Raw genomic sequence first — 15,790 nt, forward strand, 5'->3', positions numbered from 1 at the left:
GAAACTGGAAATTGCCTATATGATTCCTTATTCCAGTTTTCTTTTAATATTTTAAAAAATATTTTCTGACCTCCTGTGTCAATTGCATCTATGAGTGCATCAGTATCTTTACTTCGAATACAGTCTATAAGCTGCCGATGTGAGCGCTCCCCAGAACTATCCAATCTCCGGAGTCCTGGGATTCTGCCTGTAGATCCAGCACTAGACTTTGGCAAAGCCTTTCGTCCTTCAAACAATAGCACCAAGAGAAGGTCAACCAAACGCATGGTATCAAGCACACATCTTTCATCACCCTGCAGTGCACTTTCAATTGAATCTGGAAGCTCTGACCGCAAGAGATCCTAGAAAGAAAATGGGGGGAAAGTTTAATATATCGGCATTCTACAAAAACATTTTTTCTGAAAGATTAAAAAGCAGAGATTCAAAAACATTCTTACGTGTGTTACTACTGGAGAGCCTCTGCAAAGTGTCGAGAGTAGACTTACAATTGTTGACACCTGGTTACTCAATTTGGAATCTGCAGTTGCGGAAGGGGCTCCTGTGGTGCTGCGACCTGGTTTGCATGCTGAGGATGGTCCTGATACAGTACCACCAGCAGCAGCCATTCGAGATAACAACTCCTCAGTTAATCCATGCTTGGCTAATGGAGCTGGGTCAACACCACGACGGGTAAATCGGTCAGCAAGTGATGCAAAACATCGCAGAGCTCCATCTGAAACCTAATGGTGTAAACAATAGGCACATGGATTAAATTAACCTAAAAAGGGATAGTACTGATTATTGCAATACTGACACTATAAGAAAGGCATCTAAAGCAAAGTGATAAAGCATATAATCTGTCCATGTCTGAATAATGGCTCCACATTCTGCTAACCATATGACATAAGGAAGTTACTTAATTGCTTGAGGCCTCAGCTAGTTACTTAATTGCTGAAGGCCTCAGCTCCCTCATCTGTAAAATGAGAATAATGGTAAATATATCCCATTGTGCCAGCTTAAGTGAGATAATACATATAAAGAATCTAGATGGACAGTAAAAGCTCAAAAATACTAACTACTATTACGTACAACTTTTGCCAAGATAATCTCCTAATATAAACTGAAAAGATTAATATACCATATAGAGATATCAAATGAAAAAGAAAATAGAATTTCCTCTACATCATCAAGTAAAAAGTTCAAATTAAAGTGTAGCATAGTTATAAATTGGGAACACTATAAAAATCACTTCTTGAAAAAAAAGTATACAACAGCAGTTTATTTACCTGATGATCTTCATGTTTTAATAAACTAGACAGAGACTCTACACAAATTTCTAAAGAAGAATCTTGAGGCTCCATTTTGCCACAGAGTCTTGATACTACAGCCATGGCAGAATGCAAGGTATCTTTATGAACAAGGTGTCCGCTGTCACGAATGAAGGTAAGCACACAATTCAAACCGCCAGCCTCAAAGACTGCTCCTGACTCACGAGTGCATATCAGTTCTAACACCTACAACAGTAAAACAAAATTAACAAAAGAATGCAAGTCTAATTTTAATTTTCCAGAATCACAGAAAACATAATGCTCCACATTTATTAGTAGCCACATTTAAAAAGGTAAAATAAAGTTAATTTTAATAATAGATTTTACATAACCCAATATATCCAAGGCATCATCACTTGAACATGTAATCAGTATAAAAAGTTACTGATATACTTTACATTCTTTTAGTATTGTCTTCAAAACTGCATGTACATTCTATACTTACAACACATCTCAATTTAAGTAACCACATTTGAAGTGCTGATTAGTCATATATGGCTACCATATTGGACAGTTTGGGTATAGATGGTAAAACATGCATGACAAGCTAAGGAACTACAAGTAATTTAGAAAAGCCTGTAAGCTCCTAGACATTAAAAAAAAAGTCGGATAAACACTAGCTATGACTGCTATTCATCATCCTCATACTTAAACTATAAATATCAAAACATTAAAAATCAACTTTTATTTTCTAAATCATGTTGATGTTTAAGATGTTCAGGTACAACTATAGAGTTAATATTAACAAGGTCCATCAATCTTACAAGTATACCAGAAATTTAGCAAGAAAAATGTTTTAAGCAGGGAAATAAAATAATCAGATTTCCAGTTAATAAGAGTATGGTGAATGGGTACAGGGAGAGTTTGGGGGCAAATGTAAAAATTCAAGCATTAATATTTAAGAGAGGATGAGGGCTTGACTAAGAAAATAACAGCAGGGACAAACAGAAGGAAATAAATAGAAAAAGACTTGATCGTGAACTACATGTGTGGAGTGGAAGAAAGGAATAAGAGGAGAAAAAAAGCCTTAAACAGGATAACAGATACCTTTACCTCTGAGGCTACAGGTATAACAGAAATAAATCTACAGGCACAGAGGCAGAAAGTTCTCAAAGTGTAGTCCAGGCACCCCAGGTCCCTAAGACATTTTCAAGGAGGCTGGAAGTTAAATTGGTTTGATAATAATACTATAACACTATTTGTTTCCACTCTCATTCTCTCATGAGTGTAAGGTATAGTTTTCCAGAAGCTACAAGAAGTGTGATATTGCACCAGACTGAATGAAGAAGCAGATATAAGAATACAGGTTTTTAAGCCAGAGGTTTTTAAAGTGACTTGCAAAATGCATAAGAATGCCAGTCTTCACACTAATTTTCTCTTTGCTTTGGAAATAGTTATTTTTCACTAAAAACGTTATGTAAGTTAACATGTAATGAGTTTACGATAAATTAATATTTTTAAATTTCTCAATTTTAAATTCTAATATAGTAAACATAAATAAATATAACCTACATAAACCAAGTCTCTGGAAGGTTGCTCAATTATTTAAGACTTGTGAAGAGATCCTGAGACAAAATAGTTTGAGAACTGATGACAGAGCAGCAAGAATCAAAAGAGTAAAGCAGGAATCATAAAAAAGAGAAACATGCAAAATCTAAGTGTGTTCACTAAGCAGTTGCAACAAATCACTGACCCAGTACTGGTGATTTTAGGTTTGCATAAAGTTTATAATTAGTCCCACAAGGAATAAAATAAAACAGCTTACTCTAAAGGGAGTATAGGAAAAAGGTAAATCCATGGGCCCTGGAATCAGACTTCCTAATCTTCAAATGCCTAATTTAAAATCTTGGCTCTCAGAGTTGGAACCAGCCCAAATGTCCATCATCGGATGAGTGGATACGGAAAATGTGGTACATCTACACAATGGAATACTACTCAGCTATAAAAACGAATGAAATACTGCCATTTGCAACAACATGGATGGACCTTGAGAGAATTATATTAAGTGAAACGAGTCAGGCACAGAAAGAGAAATTACCACATGTTCTCACTCATTGGTGGGAGCTAAAAATTAATATATAAATTCACACACACACACACACACAAAAGAAAACCGGAGGGGGGGGGAGAAGATATAACAACCACAATTACTTGAAGTTGATACGACAAGCAAACAGAAAGGACATTGTTGGGAAGGAGGGAGGAGAGGGAGGAGGGAGGGAGGTTTTGGTAAGGGGCAACAATAATCAACCACAATGTATATCGACAAAATAAAAGTTAAAATAATAATAATAATAATAAAATAAAATAGAAATAAAAATAAAAAAATAAATAAAGTCAAAAATTAATAAATAAATAAATAAATAAAATAAAATCTTGGCTCTGCCACTCACTACTTGCATAACACCCAAGCAAGTTACTTAACCTTGGTATAACTGACTATTTTTTATCTGTAAAATAGAAATGATGGTATTAATGGCACCTACCTCATACAGAGTTGTCATGAAGATTAAAAAAGTTAATACACTTAAAGTGCTTAGAATAATGCCTGCCACTGATGGTCAGTGTTAGTTGTGTTGGTGATTGTTATTATTTTCATACAAAATCATTTTGGGTAAGAAAAAGGATAACCTATCTCAGTGTTAGTGGCTACCAGGAACCGAAGAAAACTGAAGCAGTACAGAAGAACTTATCAGTGACCTACAATTTCCCTTCAAAGAGAAGATTTCTTTTCCCAAGTCCTACCTATGGGACCTCCTTTGGTCCCACAAGGTATGTGATTTCCACTGTTCTCAACCACTCTCAATAAAGTAAGAATGATGATAGAAAGAATTTTATTTTTTTTAGAAAAATATATTTTTTATTCTCTAAGTGATATTCAAGTGGGCCAATAAATACTACTTACCTTTACACATTGTTCAGCTAAGTCTCTGCTAGTCCTGTTGTTAAGTTCAACTACAACCAAACGATTACAAAGTGCTTTTATAGCTCCATCTACCCCAACAATCCTTCGGGTGCATTCTGCAGATACATCCAGGTAGTATGTTATAGCACGAGCTGTCACTTCTAAGACATTGTCTGGAGCACTTTCATCAAGAAAAATTTTGCAGAGGGCTGGTAAGAAAGTGCGAGGAGGACATCTGTAGTGAAAGAAATCATATTACACCTTGGATTACTAAATCCTTAACACCAAAATACTAACAAAATAGGGGCTGGCCAGTTAGCTCAGCCTGGTTAGAGTGTTGTGCTGACAACATTAAGGTCCAGGGTGCAATCCCTGTACCTGCCAGATGCCAAAAAGAATCACACACACACACACACACACACACACAAAAAAAAAAGTAGGGCTGGCTGGTTAGCTCAGTTGGTTAGAACATGGTATTATAACACCAAGATCAAGGGTTTGGACCCCCATACCAGCCAGCTGCCAAAAAATAAAAATTAAAAAATTCTTATTCACTATACAGCTCAAACACCAACTGCTCTGTAAAATCTTCCCTAAGCTCCCCAAATAGTTAAGCAGTACTTTCATGTTTCTAAAACCTCATAAAACCAGCATACACTGTTTAAAGTATTATTTTACTTCCTTATTTACATAATAATCCCTGAAGGCCAGGGACATTGTTCAATTCATGTTTTACAAGCAGTGATTTTAGGTCTAAAAGACCAGGGTAAAACAGAATAGTGGCTGTGTGACTTTTCTGAGGCTTGCTTCCTCATTTGTAAAAGCAAAGATAATACCTGAACAATACCTACTAATATGATTGTTATGAAGTACACAGATTGTTATGAAACCATATACATTAAACACTTAGCTCAGTATGTGGCACCATGTTGAACTAACTAACTTTAGCTCCTCTTCATCCCCTTGAATAGTCTGATGCCTGTTACATAAACCTGCATAAGATAGTTTCATCAAAAACAGAATTTGTGAGATATCAATAATGCTCCCTATATTTTATTAATACTTAAAATATGAAGATCATAATTTACACTAAGTAGAAATATCAGTTATGTGACATCAAATACATTATTCTAACTTCTCTACAAACACTAAACTATAAGCTACAGATAACAGAAAAGGTAATATTCTCAACACGTTAGTGGAATTATTTTCCTCCATTTTTAGTGGATTCAAGTGAGTGCTTCCCGTACCATTGGTAGCTTTAAAAAATATCTGAACGAAAGTCAAACTATCTCTAACTCTACTATTTAATACCTGCTTAGATGATTCTTGACTTAAGGGGTCCAGCAGCAAAAATTGTATTAAAAAAGATTTTGGAAGACCTCTTTCATTCAATGACCAAACAATCATTGATTAAATAGGTGGTTTTCATTAGCCAACAACACTGGCAACCTATGACATGTAGTCACTTGTAATTTTCCTAAGTCAGGAATGAAATGCTTTGAGGCTAGGTTACAGGAGCTAGTCCCCTAGCCCTCAGGTAAAATCAGAAGATGGCCTAGCATATCAGAATTTTAAGCATTATTGTTATTCTCTACATTTGCATATGTGGTAAATGGAACAGATGAGAAGAGACTGTGTAAGTATTAATACTACAAAGGAACAATAGTCTAAAAAAGTTTTTTTTTTTCTTTAGAAAACAGTAGCTTTTTTTTAAAGATGACTGGTAAGGGGATCTTAACCCTTGACTTGGTGTTGTCAGCACCACACTTACCCAGTGAGCTAACCGGCCATCCCTATATGGGATCCGAACCCGTGGCCTTCATGTTATCAGCACCACACTCCCCCGAGTGAGCCACGGGCCGGCCCCAGAAAACAGTAGCTTTTGAATAAAGTATAAATGTCAAAGTTGACAGTCCATGCATCAAATGACAAGAAGAGATTACCCTAAGATTTATGTTAAAAAGAAAATTATTCATCTATTTTATCCAGTACAAAACTGCACATCGAAAAATAAAATTTAAGACAAAACCAAAATAAAAGAAAATTTATAAGAAACGTTTAGTATAAACATTCTACATTTCATGGGGCAAATGTAGTATTTGCTAACTTGAGGAATAATGATGGTCCTGGCTGTGTCCCCAAAATGTGAAGAATCTCTTGAACAAGTATGGTTTAAAAAGCCAGTTTAAAGCAAACAAACAAAACCCCAGAAAGTTCTAACTTCATAGGGTCTCAAATTTTAATTGTGATCAATTTTATTCCTAAGAGAAATATAAAGATGGTCAGCATACATAGGAGCTTATTTTATGCCAGGTATAATAAAAACCTGCTTCATGAACTTTTTAACGGTAAAGTACAAAACATCTCTTATATTTTTGGCTATTAACAGGAAAAAAATTGTTTTTCTAACTCTTGAGTTACTTTTTCAACATGGAGAAGGTATTGAAGGAGTATTCATATATACAGTTGACCCTCAAACAATGCAGTGTTTAGGAACACCAACCCCCTGTGCAGTTGAAAATCCTAGTACAACTGTGAACCTCCAAAAACTTAACTACTCATAGCCTACTCTTGACCAGAAGCATTACTAATAACACAAATAGTTGATTAACACCAATTTTGTATTATATGTATTATATACTGTGTTCTTGCAATAAAGTAGCTAGAGAAAAGGAATTGTTATTAAGAAAATCATAAGAAAGAGAAAATACACTTACAATACCGTATGTATATTTACTGAAATAAATCTGCATAAAACTGGATTGGTATAGTTCAAACCAGTGTTGTTCAACAGTCAACTATATATGTAAAATCACTAATTTTGCATTTAGGTTTTAAAGAGAACCAAAGTAAGTCTTCTACATTCCTATTAAACTAGTGATATGATAACGATTTTCTTTCTGTGATTTTTGCCAATAAAAATTCACATTACTATTAGTCATTATTATAAATACATTAACTGCTAATCCAAAAGAAAATTGGAAGTGGGGAGATAGATTAGACCCATTTCATTTGCGTGAATGTCACTTTAATAGAGCAATCAATTTAAGGCAAATAGTTCATGGCTTTATGGTTGAATTCTTGAAAATCATTTCACTAACAGAAAAAATAACTAAAATTTACTTTTTATATAAAAAAGGTTAAAGACCAAGTCAGATCCCTAAAAACAAAGCAAGAAATTCTATGTAAAACTCATCAATCTTCTAGCAACCACTATAGGTTTAATATTTCATTTATAGGTTGAATATCCCTTATCCAAAATGCTTGGAATATGTGCATATACATAATGAGATATCTTGGGGATGGGACCCAAGTATAAACACGAAATTTATTTATGCTTCATATACACCTTACACACATAGCCTAAAGGTAATTTTATAACATTATTTTAAATAATTTTGTACACGAAACAAAGTTTTGACTACAACCCATCACAAGATCAGATGTGAAATTTTCCACTTGTAGTGTCATGGTGGCACTCGAAAAGTTTCAGATTTTGGAGCATTCTGGATTTCGAATTTTCAGATTAGGAATACTTAGCCTGTATATAATTTTTATTTTATTTAAAACGTAATATAACATGTATATAACTATCCTTTATTTTACATGATATGTATTAGCAAAAGGATTTACATAAAAAATCTTTGAAAGTTAACTCAAAGTTAATGTATTTAGAGACCTCAAGTTAACAATATTTACATAATGGAGTCAATATGCTCAAAAGTTTATTCTGTTATAAATTCAGTTGCTTATAAATCAGGTTTTTAAAACAAAGAACATAAATTTCCTTTTTATCTTAATGGCTTGAATAGATATTATTTCCCCTTGGTATACCTATTAATTTTTATTGTGATGAACTAGCATAGCAAATAAATTTTCACTATATGAAATTATAGCATATGAACTCAAGATAGGTCAAAATTATCTAAGGTAAACAATGTAACTTGAATAACAGATAATTCAGTTTCCATAGAAGAGAAATTCTTCTTAAGTCAGTGGACTGTTTTGCAATTCAAGAAACATTCCAAAAATTTGGTATCATCACTAGTTAACTCACTAGAACCCTTGAAATGATAAAAATTTTAAGTGATTATAAAGACATACTTTTCAGGGCTGGCCGATTAGCTCACTCAGGTGGAGAGTGGTGTTGTAACACCAATGTCAAAGAGTTTAGATCCCCATACCACGCAGCCACCAAAAACAAAGAAAACAACAACAACAACAAAAGACACACTATTCAAGTGAAAATAGGAGATATAATCATCACATTACACACAATTCTTAAAAAAATTTTCTTTAAAAAAAATTTTTTTAACTCTATTATAGGATTCCTAACAATAGTCCTCAACTTAAATGTAGGTTAATAGTATTTGTTTGGAACTAAAAAGCCAATTACAAAATCTCAATACAAATGAACAATGAAAATGAATATACAACATCAAAATTTGTAGAATACAACTAAAGTACTATGTAAAGAGAAATTTATGACATCAAATGCTTAAGATCTCAAATCAGCAACCTCAGCTTCCACCTCAGAAACTAGAAATAAGAAAAGCCAATTAAACCCAAAACCAAAGCAGAAATAATAGCAAAAATCAATAAAACTTAAAACAGAAAAACAATACAGAAAATGAATGAAACCAAAATCAAAAGGACAAAAGGAAATGTCACAAACAACTGTAGGCCCATAAATATATAATGTACATTAAGTAGACTAATTTTTTTTTTTTGGTGGCTGGCCAGTATGGGGATCCAAACCCTTCACATTGGTGTTACAATACCACATTCTAACCAACTGAGCTAACCAGCCAGCCCTAAATAGACTAATTCTTTAAAAGACATTCTACCGAAACTCATTCAAGAATAATTAGATAACCTAAATAGTCCTACATCTATTAAAAAAACTGAATTAGTAGTAAAAGGCTTCAAACATATAAATTTATTCACTTATGGATTGTGCTTTGGTGTTTACCTAAAGAAATATTTGCCTAACCCAAGGTCAGAAAGGTTTCCTCCTATGTATTCTTCTTGTAGTTTCAGGTTTTACATTTAGGTCTATAATTATTTTGAGTTTGTTTTCGCATGTGGTTTGAGGTATGGATTAAAGTTCAATTTTTTTTGCATATGAATATCCAATTGCTCTAGCACCCTGAAAAAAACTATCCTTTTTCCACTGAACTGCCATTGTACCTTTATCAAAATAAGTTTGTCCATATATGAGTCTATTTCTTTTTTTTTTCCTTAATTTTATTTTGTCGATATACAATGTGGTTGATTATTGTGGCCCATTACCAAAACTCCCCTCCCTCCTCCCTCTCCCCCCTCCCACCCAACAATGGCCTTTCTGTTTGCTTGTCGTATCAACTTCAAGGTATGTGAGTCTATTTCTAAACTTCCTATTTTCTTCCACTGATCTACTTGTCTTTCTTTACACCAATATCACACTGTCTGTTACCGTAGCTGTATAATAATTACTGAAATATAGCAGCATTAGTTCTCCAACTTTGTTCTTTATCGAAGTTGTTTTGGCTAGTCTAAGTCCTTTGCATTTCAATATGAATTAGTGAAATCAGTTTTCCTAATTGTACATCTTTTCAAATTTATATCTAATAATTTCAGAATAAATGAAAACTCAGGTTAACATAAAAATCTGTATGCCAATATTTACAGCAGCTTTGGTCATAATCACCAAAACTGGAAAAACCCAAATGTCCTTCAGATTAAGGATAAATCAACCTTGATACATCCATAAAATGTAATTTACCTAGCAATTAAAGGGAAGAAACTATTGATATGCACAGCAATGGAAATGAATCCCAAATGCAATATGCTAAGTGAAAGAAACTCAAAAGGCTACATACTATATGTATGATACCATTTACACAACATTCTGGAAAAGTAGAAAAACTATAGCAATAGAGAACAGACCACTGGTTGCCAGGCACTAGGGTGGAGCAAAGGTTTGCCTTCAAACGGACACACTAGAAAATGTTTTGGGGTAATGGAAAAAGAAAAGTTTTACCACTATATAAACAATGATAGAAATTGTTCTGAATTTCAACTGTGATGGTGGTTACACCACTCATAGAACTGTACAAATAAAAAAAAACAAACCTTACCATATGTAATTTAAATAAATTTTCAAAAAATTAAATATCACACATAAAATAATCACAACCCTTCCTGAATAATGTTAAAATTATACATCTATGGGACAAAATCTTGTAAAGAATTACAGTTAACTCAAAAATTTTTTTAAATTAAATTAAATTTATTTATTTATTTTACATTCCATGATGTTGCGGAGCAGTTGGGGGGAGCGGGAAAGGGAAAAGGGAAGGAAATAGGGTGAGAGAAGGAGGAAGGAGGAGGGGTGGGGTTGACGCCTGTGGCACCCCCCCCCATTCCTGCACAGGAGACCAGGGGGCTTCCAGCAGTGGCTTGTTCATCACTGGGCTGGTTGCGTGGCAGGGGGCGGGTGCTGGTGGCTAAGGCCCTAGGACCTCCCACCCTCAGGACTGGTTGCAAGTGTCAGGGGGCATGGCTGAGGCCCCCAGCCCTCCCTCATCCCTGGCTTGGTCTCCCAGGGGACTTCCAGTCCTTCTAGGTTTTATAAGTGTTCTTTGGTGATGTGAGACCATTACTAGTTAATATCAAGTTTTGTCTCTGGTCTATGGATATTTTGTTTTTTCTTTCAGTTCTGTGTTGGATTATTTCCTGTTCCTACCACTGAAACTCTGCACTGGAACTAATTTGTTGTCCTTTGCTTACTTTTAAAATGGGGGAACTTCCTGTGGGGACCAGTACTTGAGCTCTGTGGTTGAGCTAAATTGTTGCTTTGCTGCTGATTCCCTGGGGAAGGTTTTTTGTGCAGCTCAGGTTTAATGGTTGACTTTATAGGTACTTCTGTGACTTCAGAGATTTGGTACACCTGGGTTGTAAAGGAACTCTGGTCTGGGCCCGAGTCTTTTCAGCAAACTGCACCCCCTGCAGTTCCATATTCCTGACCAGTCTCCACTGAGTGGTCCTGCACTGGTTGAGGGGCAGATCAGCTGTCCTTACTGTGCCCCAGTGTTCTCATGGTAGGCCCCTCTCCCCTACTGCCTGTGCTCTAAATACTTCCCATGAGACAGGCCACACTCCGGTCCCTTGCGGTGACTCACTGGCCTCTGAGTGGCTCCTCGCTCCTATGTGGGTTCACGGGAACCCTATTAATATTCTTGCCGGCCTGGGACCACCAAGGCCCTCTTCTCCCCTGTAGACTCCAAGCAACTCCATCTGAAGGGCACAGCTGCGGCTTTTGCCAGCTCCAGCCTTGAAGCAGACTGGGCTCTAAATGAATGGAGCAGTTTCTTTCTCATCGTGGCTTCTCCTGCCTTCATGCACTCCGTAGGTCTCTCCTCTTCCCCTGAGCTCTAGCGGCCCCAGCTTGGCTGTCATTGCTTTTTAATAGTTGTAAATTGGTTGATTTGTGGGAGAGAGTGACTTTGGGGACCATCTATTCTGCCATCTTGACCAGAAGTCAGTTACTCAAAACTTTAAACTTGCTAAATATTTACCTCTTACATTACAGGTAAAAATTATTTTTATATAATAAACCCAGTACTATACTACAATACCAATTTACAGACCAACAGGTAGCCTAATTAGGAAACTTTAATATCAATCAGTCTATACAAAATTCCTGTCAGACTAGTAAACCACACAAATGAGATTAAGAAGAATCTTCAGATGACTCCAGATTTAAGCACTGGTTTCCAAAATGCTACCTGCAATGAAGTCAGTATCTTTCCCTGATGGAAGTAGAGATAAGTATCTTAAAACAAGAACAAAGAAAGTTTCATGAGATTCCAAAGAGAAAGCATTTCCCTGGGAACTGTAATATTTTATGTACTAGGACTACCATATGCTTTTTCCAGATTATATCACCTGGAGTTGGGCCAAGATTTCAGAAGACTGACATGAGGAAATTAAACTTTTTTTTTTAAAGTAAATAACGTTATCTACAGTACATACATTTTATTGAATACGATCTGTAAATTGAGTACTTCCTTTATAAAATAAAGTAAAACACATTTTAACTGAAAAAGACGAATAAATCTGGTTTCTTGAAAATAATAAATAACATTGTTTGATCCATCTCATTTTTTATTCCATGTTTGCCTCTGCTCCCAGCCTTGACTTTGTATTGCTCAGCTAAAAATAACTCTTGATATACAGCAGTTTAAATAAGGCTTTCCCTCTCAAAGCAAAAGGGAATAAGTCCAATTCCAATATTTAAGCTTGCCTTTTTTTTTTTTTTTTTTTTTCCTGACTGGTAAGGGGTTCGTAACCCTCGGCATGGTGTTGTCTGCACCACGCTCAGCCAGTGAGCGCACCCGCTGTTCCTATATAGGATCCGAACCCGTGGCCTCAGCGCTACCAGAGCCGCACTCACCGGAGTGAGCCAGGGGGCCGGCCCTAAGCTTGCCTTTCTCACACACAGACACATACAAACTGACTGCAATTCACTCAACACATATTTATTGAATGTCTTTTTGTGCCAAGTACAGTCATCTCTTGGTATCTATGAGGGAGTAGTTCCAGGACCTCCTGCAGGTACCCAAATCCACAGATGCTCAAGTCCCTTAGATAAAAAGGCATAGTATTTGCATATAACCTACACACATCCTCCCCTACACTTTAAATTGCCTCTAGATTACAATGTGAATGCTATGTAAAAAGCTGTTACACTGTATTGGTTTTTTATTTGCATTATTTTTTATTGTTATATTGTTATTTTTATTGGTTTTTCTTCCAAATATTTTCTATCCTCAGTTGGTTGAATCCCCGATACAGAACCCACAAACAGCAAGGGACAACTCTACTGTGCTGGGTGTTGGGGGTAGGATACAAAGATGAGCAAGACAGACTGCTGAACTCTGAGGAACTCAAAGATCTAATGAGACAATCAATAAGTATGCAAAATATACAACAAATTGCTATAAAACACAATGTCATAGATATATAGAAAAATGCCAGGAGTTAAACTTATCTCCATAAATTTTCATTGCATTTTTCCTGTTGCAACTAGAATAGTGTTGTTGTATTTTTTACATTTTTTAGGTGACAGACACTTTGATTCTTCTTCCTGAAGTTCATCATCTATAAACCCTCCTCAGTCCCAGGTTAAGAACCCTGACAGAGAACATTTCTCATTCCAGCACTTCTCTCTGCTATCCACTGAAAAGACAGTTGCTGTCTGCTTATAGAAATTCATTTATTAAACTTTTCAGGGGCCAGCCCCGTGGCTCACTCGGGAGAGTGCGGTGCCGGTAGCGCCCGAGGCCGCGGGTTCGGATCCTATATAGGGATGGCCGGTGCGCTCACTGGCTGAGCGTGGTGCAGACCACACCGTGCCGAGGGTTGTGATCCCCTTACCAGTCCAAAAAAAAAAAAAAACTTTTCAGAATTATATGTATTAGATATATTAATGAACATTCCTGTCCAGGGCTAATCAACAAAAGTAATTTCACTTCCCTATTACTCTGGCATTGGGTAGAAGAAAACAGGGCTCAATATGGAAAATACAAGGGGGATGGGAGAAGTACATATTGATGCTATCCTATCACTGTTTCAGCTACAGAGAAGAACAGAACACTCTTCCTTCTGCCTACTTCCAATCAGTTTCATGACATCGGAAATACTTTCCATAGGCATTTTAGGCATAAGTGGAAAACAGGTCCAATATTAAGAATTTCTTCAATTTATTCAATATCTGCATATTAGCTATTTGTGTGCCAGGCACTATGCTTAGCAAATAGGAAAATAAATGATGAGCTCACAGTTTAGTGGAAGACTCAAAGTATAGTAAAGTGGTAGCAGTATGTATGTGTAAGAATGTAGGAGGACCCATTAAGTACTCAAAAGATTTTATAAAAGGGAGTGGTAAAATCAAATTATTTCAAGACTTCAGTTAACTTAGAGGAAGAGGTATCTCTTACGAGGCTCCTAGCACTATATGCACATACGAATTTTCTTACACCAATTCTAGATAGTACCATTCTTTTTAATCTCCTACTTCAGGGAGAAAACAGAAGTCACTAGACTGAAATCCTTTCAATTTTTAGCATCAAACCTAATCTCTCCACTTTACCTTTGTTACAACAAAGGGAGTGTATCTCTTTGTACCTAAAACCAATCACTCCACCAGTGGATCAGAGCTTTGCTACTCAGTATGGGATTTTCTGACCAAACACTTCTTCATTATCTGTGAAAGGCAGAATATCAGGCTTCACACCAGACCAACTGAATCAGAATATGCAGCTTAACAAGATCCCCAGGTAATTCTCATTAGGCACATTAAAGTTTAAGAAGCACTGCTCTAGACAAAAGCCAATTCTCTTCCAGTTTTTCAGAATCCTTACACTATGGATTATTCATTCTCTCTCCTCTCTCTACGACCTTGAAAAGAAAAAGCCCTAGTCCTTTTCCAATCCAACTTCTCTAAATAAGTTTCCACTCATTCTTTCTCCACTTCTTGTCTCATTCACTCCCAGTTTATTCAAATCTGCCCCTTACCACCACTGCACTCAGCTCTCATTAAGATCAATGACCTTGAGAATGTTGCTAATCCAAAGGACCACTAAGTCTTCACCCTACCCAAGCTCTCACTAGTATTCAACACAATTGCCCTTTCTTTTGAATTACTTTCTTTCCTGTGTTTACATGTACACTAATGATGCAAAAGGAATGGTGGATAAAACTGTTGGTGCTCTACCATAAATCAAGGTAGTAGCATTAAACTATACTACTAGTAATTGTATTCTTCACTGCCTAGCACTGGCATGAAAGAAAAAAAAAGACAGTTTTGCCAAAGAACAACCTTGATGAAGCAACAGAAATACTAATTTTACTAAACTCAACTCTTGTACATACATCTTTTTAATATATTCTGCTTAAGGAAATACAAAGTAAGCATAAAGCATTTCTGCAAACTGAAATGATGGGTGTCTTAAGGAAAAGTACTTGTACAACTCAACTATTTGAGAGCTGAACTAGCCACTTTTTTCTTCCAACACCATTTTTACGTGAAAGAACACTGGACAAACTGTGATTACTCAGACTTGGATATTCGGCAAACATTTTCTCAAAAATTAATGAAGTGTACCTTTCACTTCACAGAAAACAACTTATAGTATTTGCTGTCAATGACTACATGCAAGCTTTCGAGCAAAAATTACAATTTTGGAAAACTTGTATTTGTCACCATGAGCTCGACAGCTTCCCAGTACTTAAAAGACTTTTCTGATGAGATCAGTAGTCACATTAACAAATACAAGTTTTTTTGATACAGTAAAATGACATGTCAACATTTGGAATACCTGTATAACTCAGTGGGCCAATATTTTCAAAATGACCAATACATGACTTTACAAAATTAAATATGGGTTAAACATCCACTCAAAAGTACAATAGACCAATGTATTTTAATGTAACAGAGTATGAAAACTTCATTGATATCAGAATCCACATAACTGACTCTTGAGAAAGTCACTTGTTGAGTTTCGGTATGTTATCAAAAAATACCGATAAT

At 35.8% G+C, this 15,790-nt stretch overlaps 1 protein-coding gene across 7 annotated transcripts in view; it reads right to left on the reverse strand.

Annotated features, from left to right (window-relative positions):
* HECTD1 (HECT domain E3 ubiquitin protein ligase 1) overlaps positions 1-15,790 on the reverse strand; it is an 84,626-nt gene that overhangs the window by 62,252 nt on the left and 6,584 nt on the right. For all 7 annotated transcript variants that reach the window (XM_063088333.1, XM_063088336.1, XM_063088332.1 and 4 more), the window contains exons 3-6: positions 4,213-4,447; positions 1,266-1,493; positions 438-719; positions 71-341 (exon numbers count right to left, since the gene is read on the reverse strand). In XM_063088333.1, coding sequence (XP_062944403.1) covers positions 71-341; positions 438-719; positions 1,266-1,493; positions 4,213-4,447 — 1,016 coding nt within the window. The remainder of the gene's footprint in view (positions 1-70; positions 342-437; positions 720-1,265; positions 1,494-4,212; positions 4,448-15,790) is intronic.

Source organism: Cynocephalus volans, chromosome 3, assembly GCF_027409185.1.
Source record: "Cynocephalus volans isolate mCynVol1 chromosome 3, mCynVol1.pri, whole genome shotgun sequence".
Classification (NCBI taxonomy): domain Eukaryota; kingdom Metazoa; phylum Chordata; class Mammalia; order Dermoptera; family Cynocephalidae; genus Cynocephalus; species Cynocephalus volans.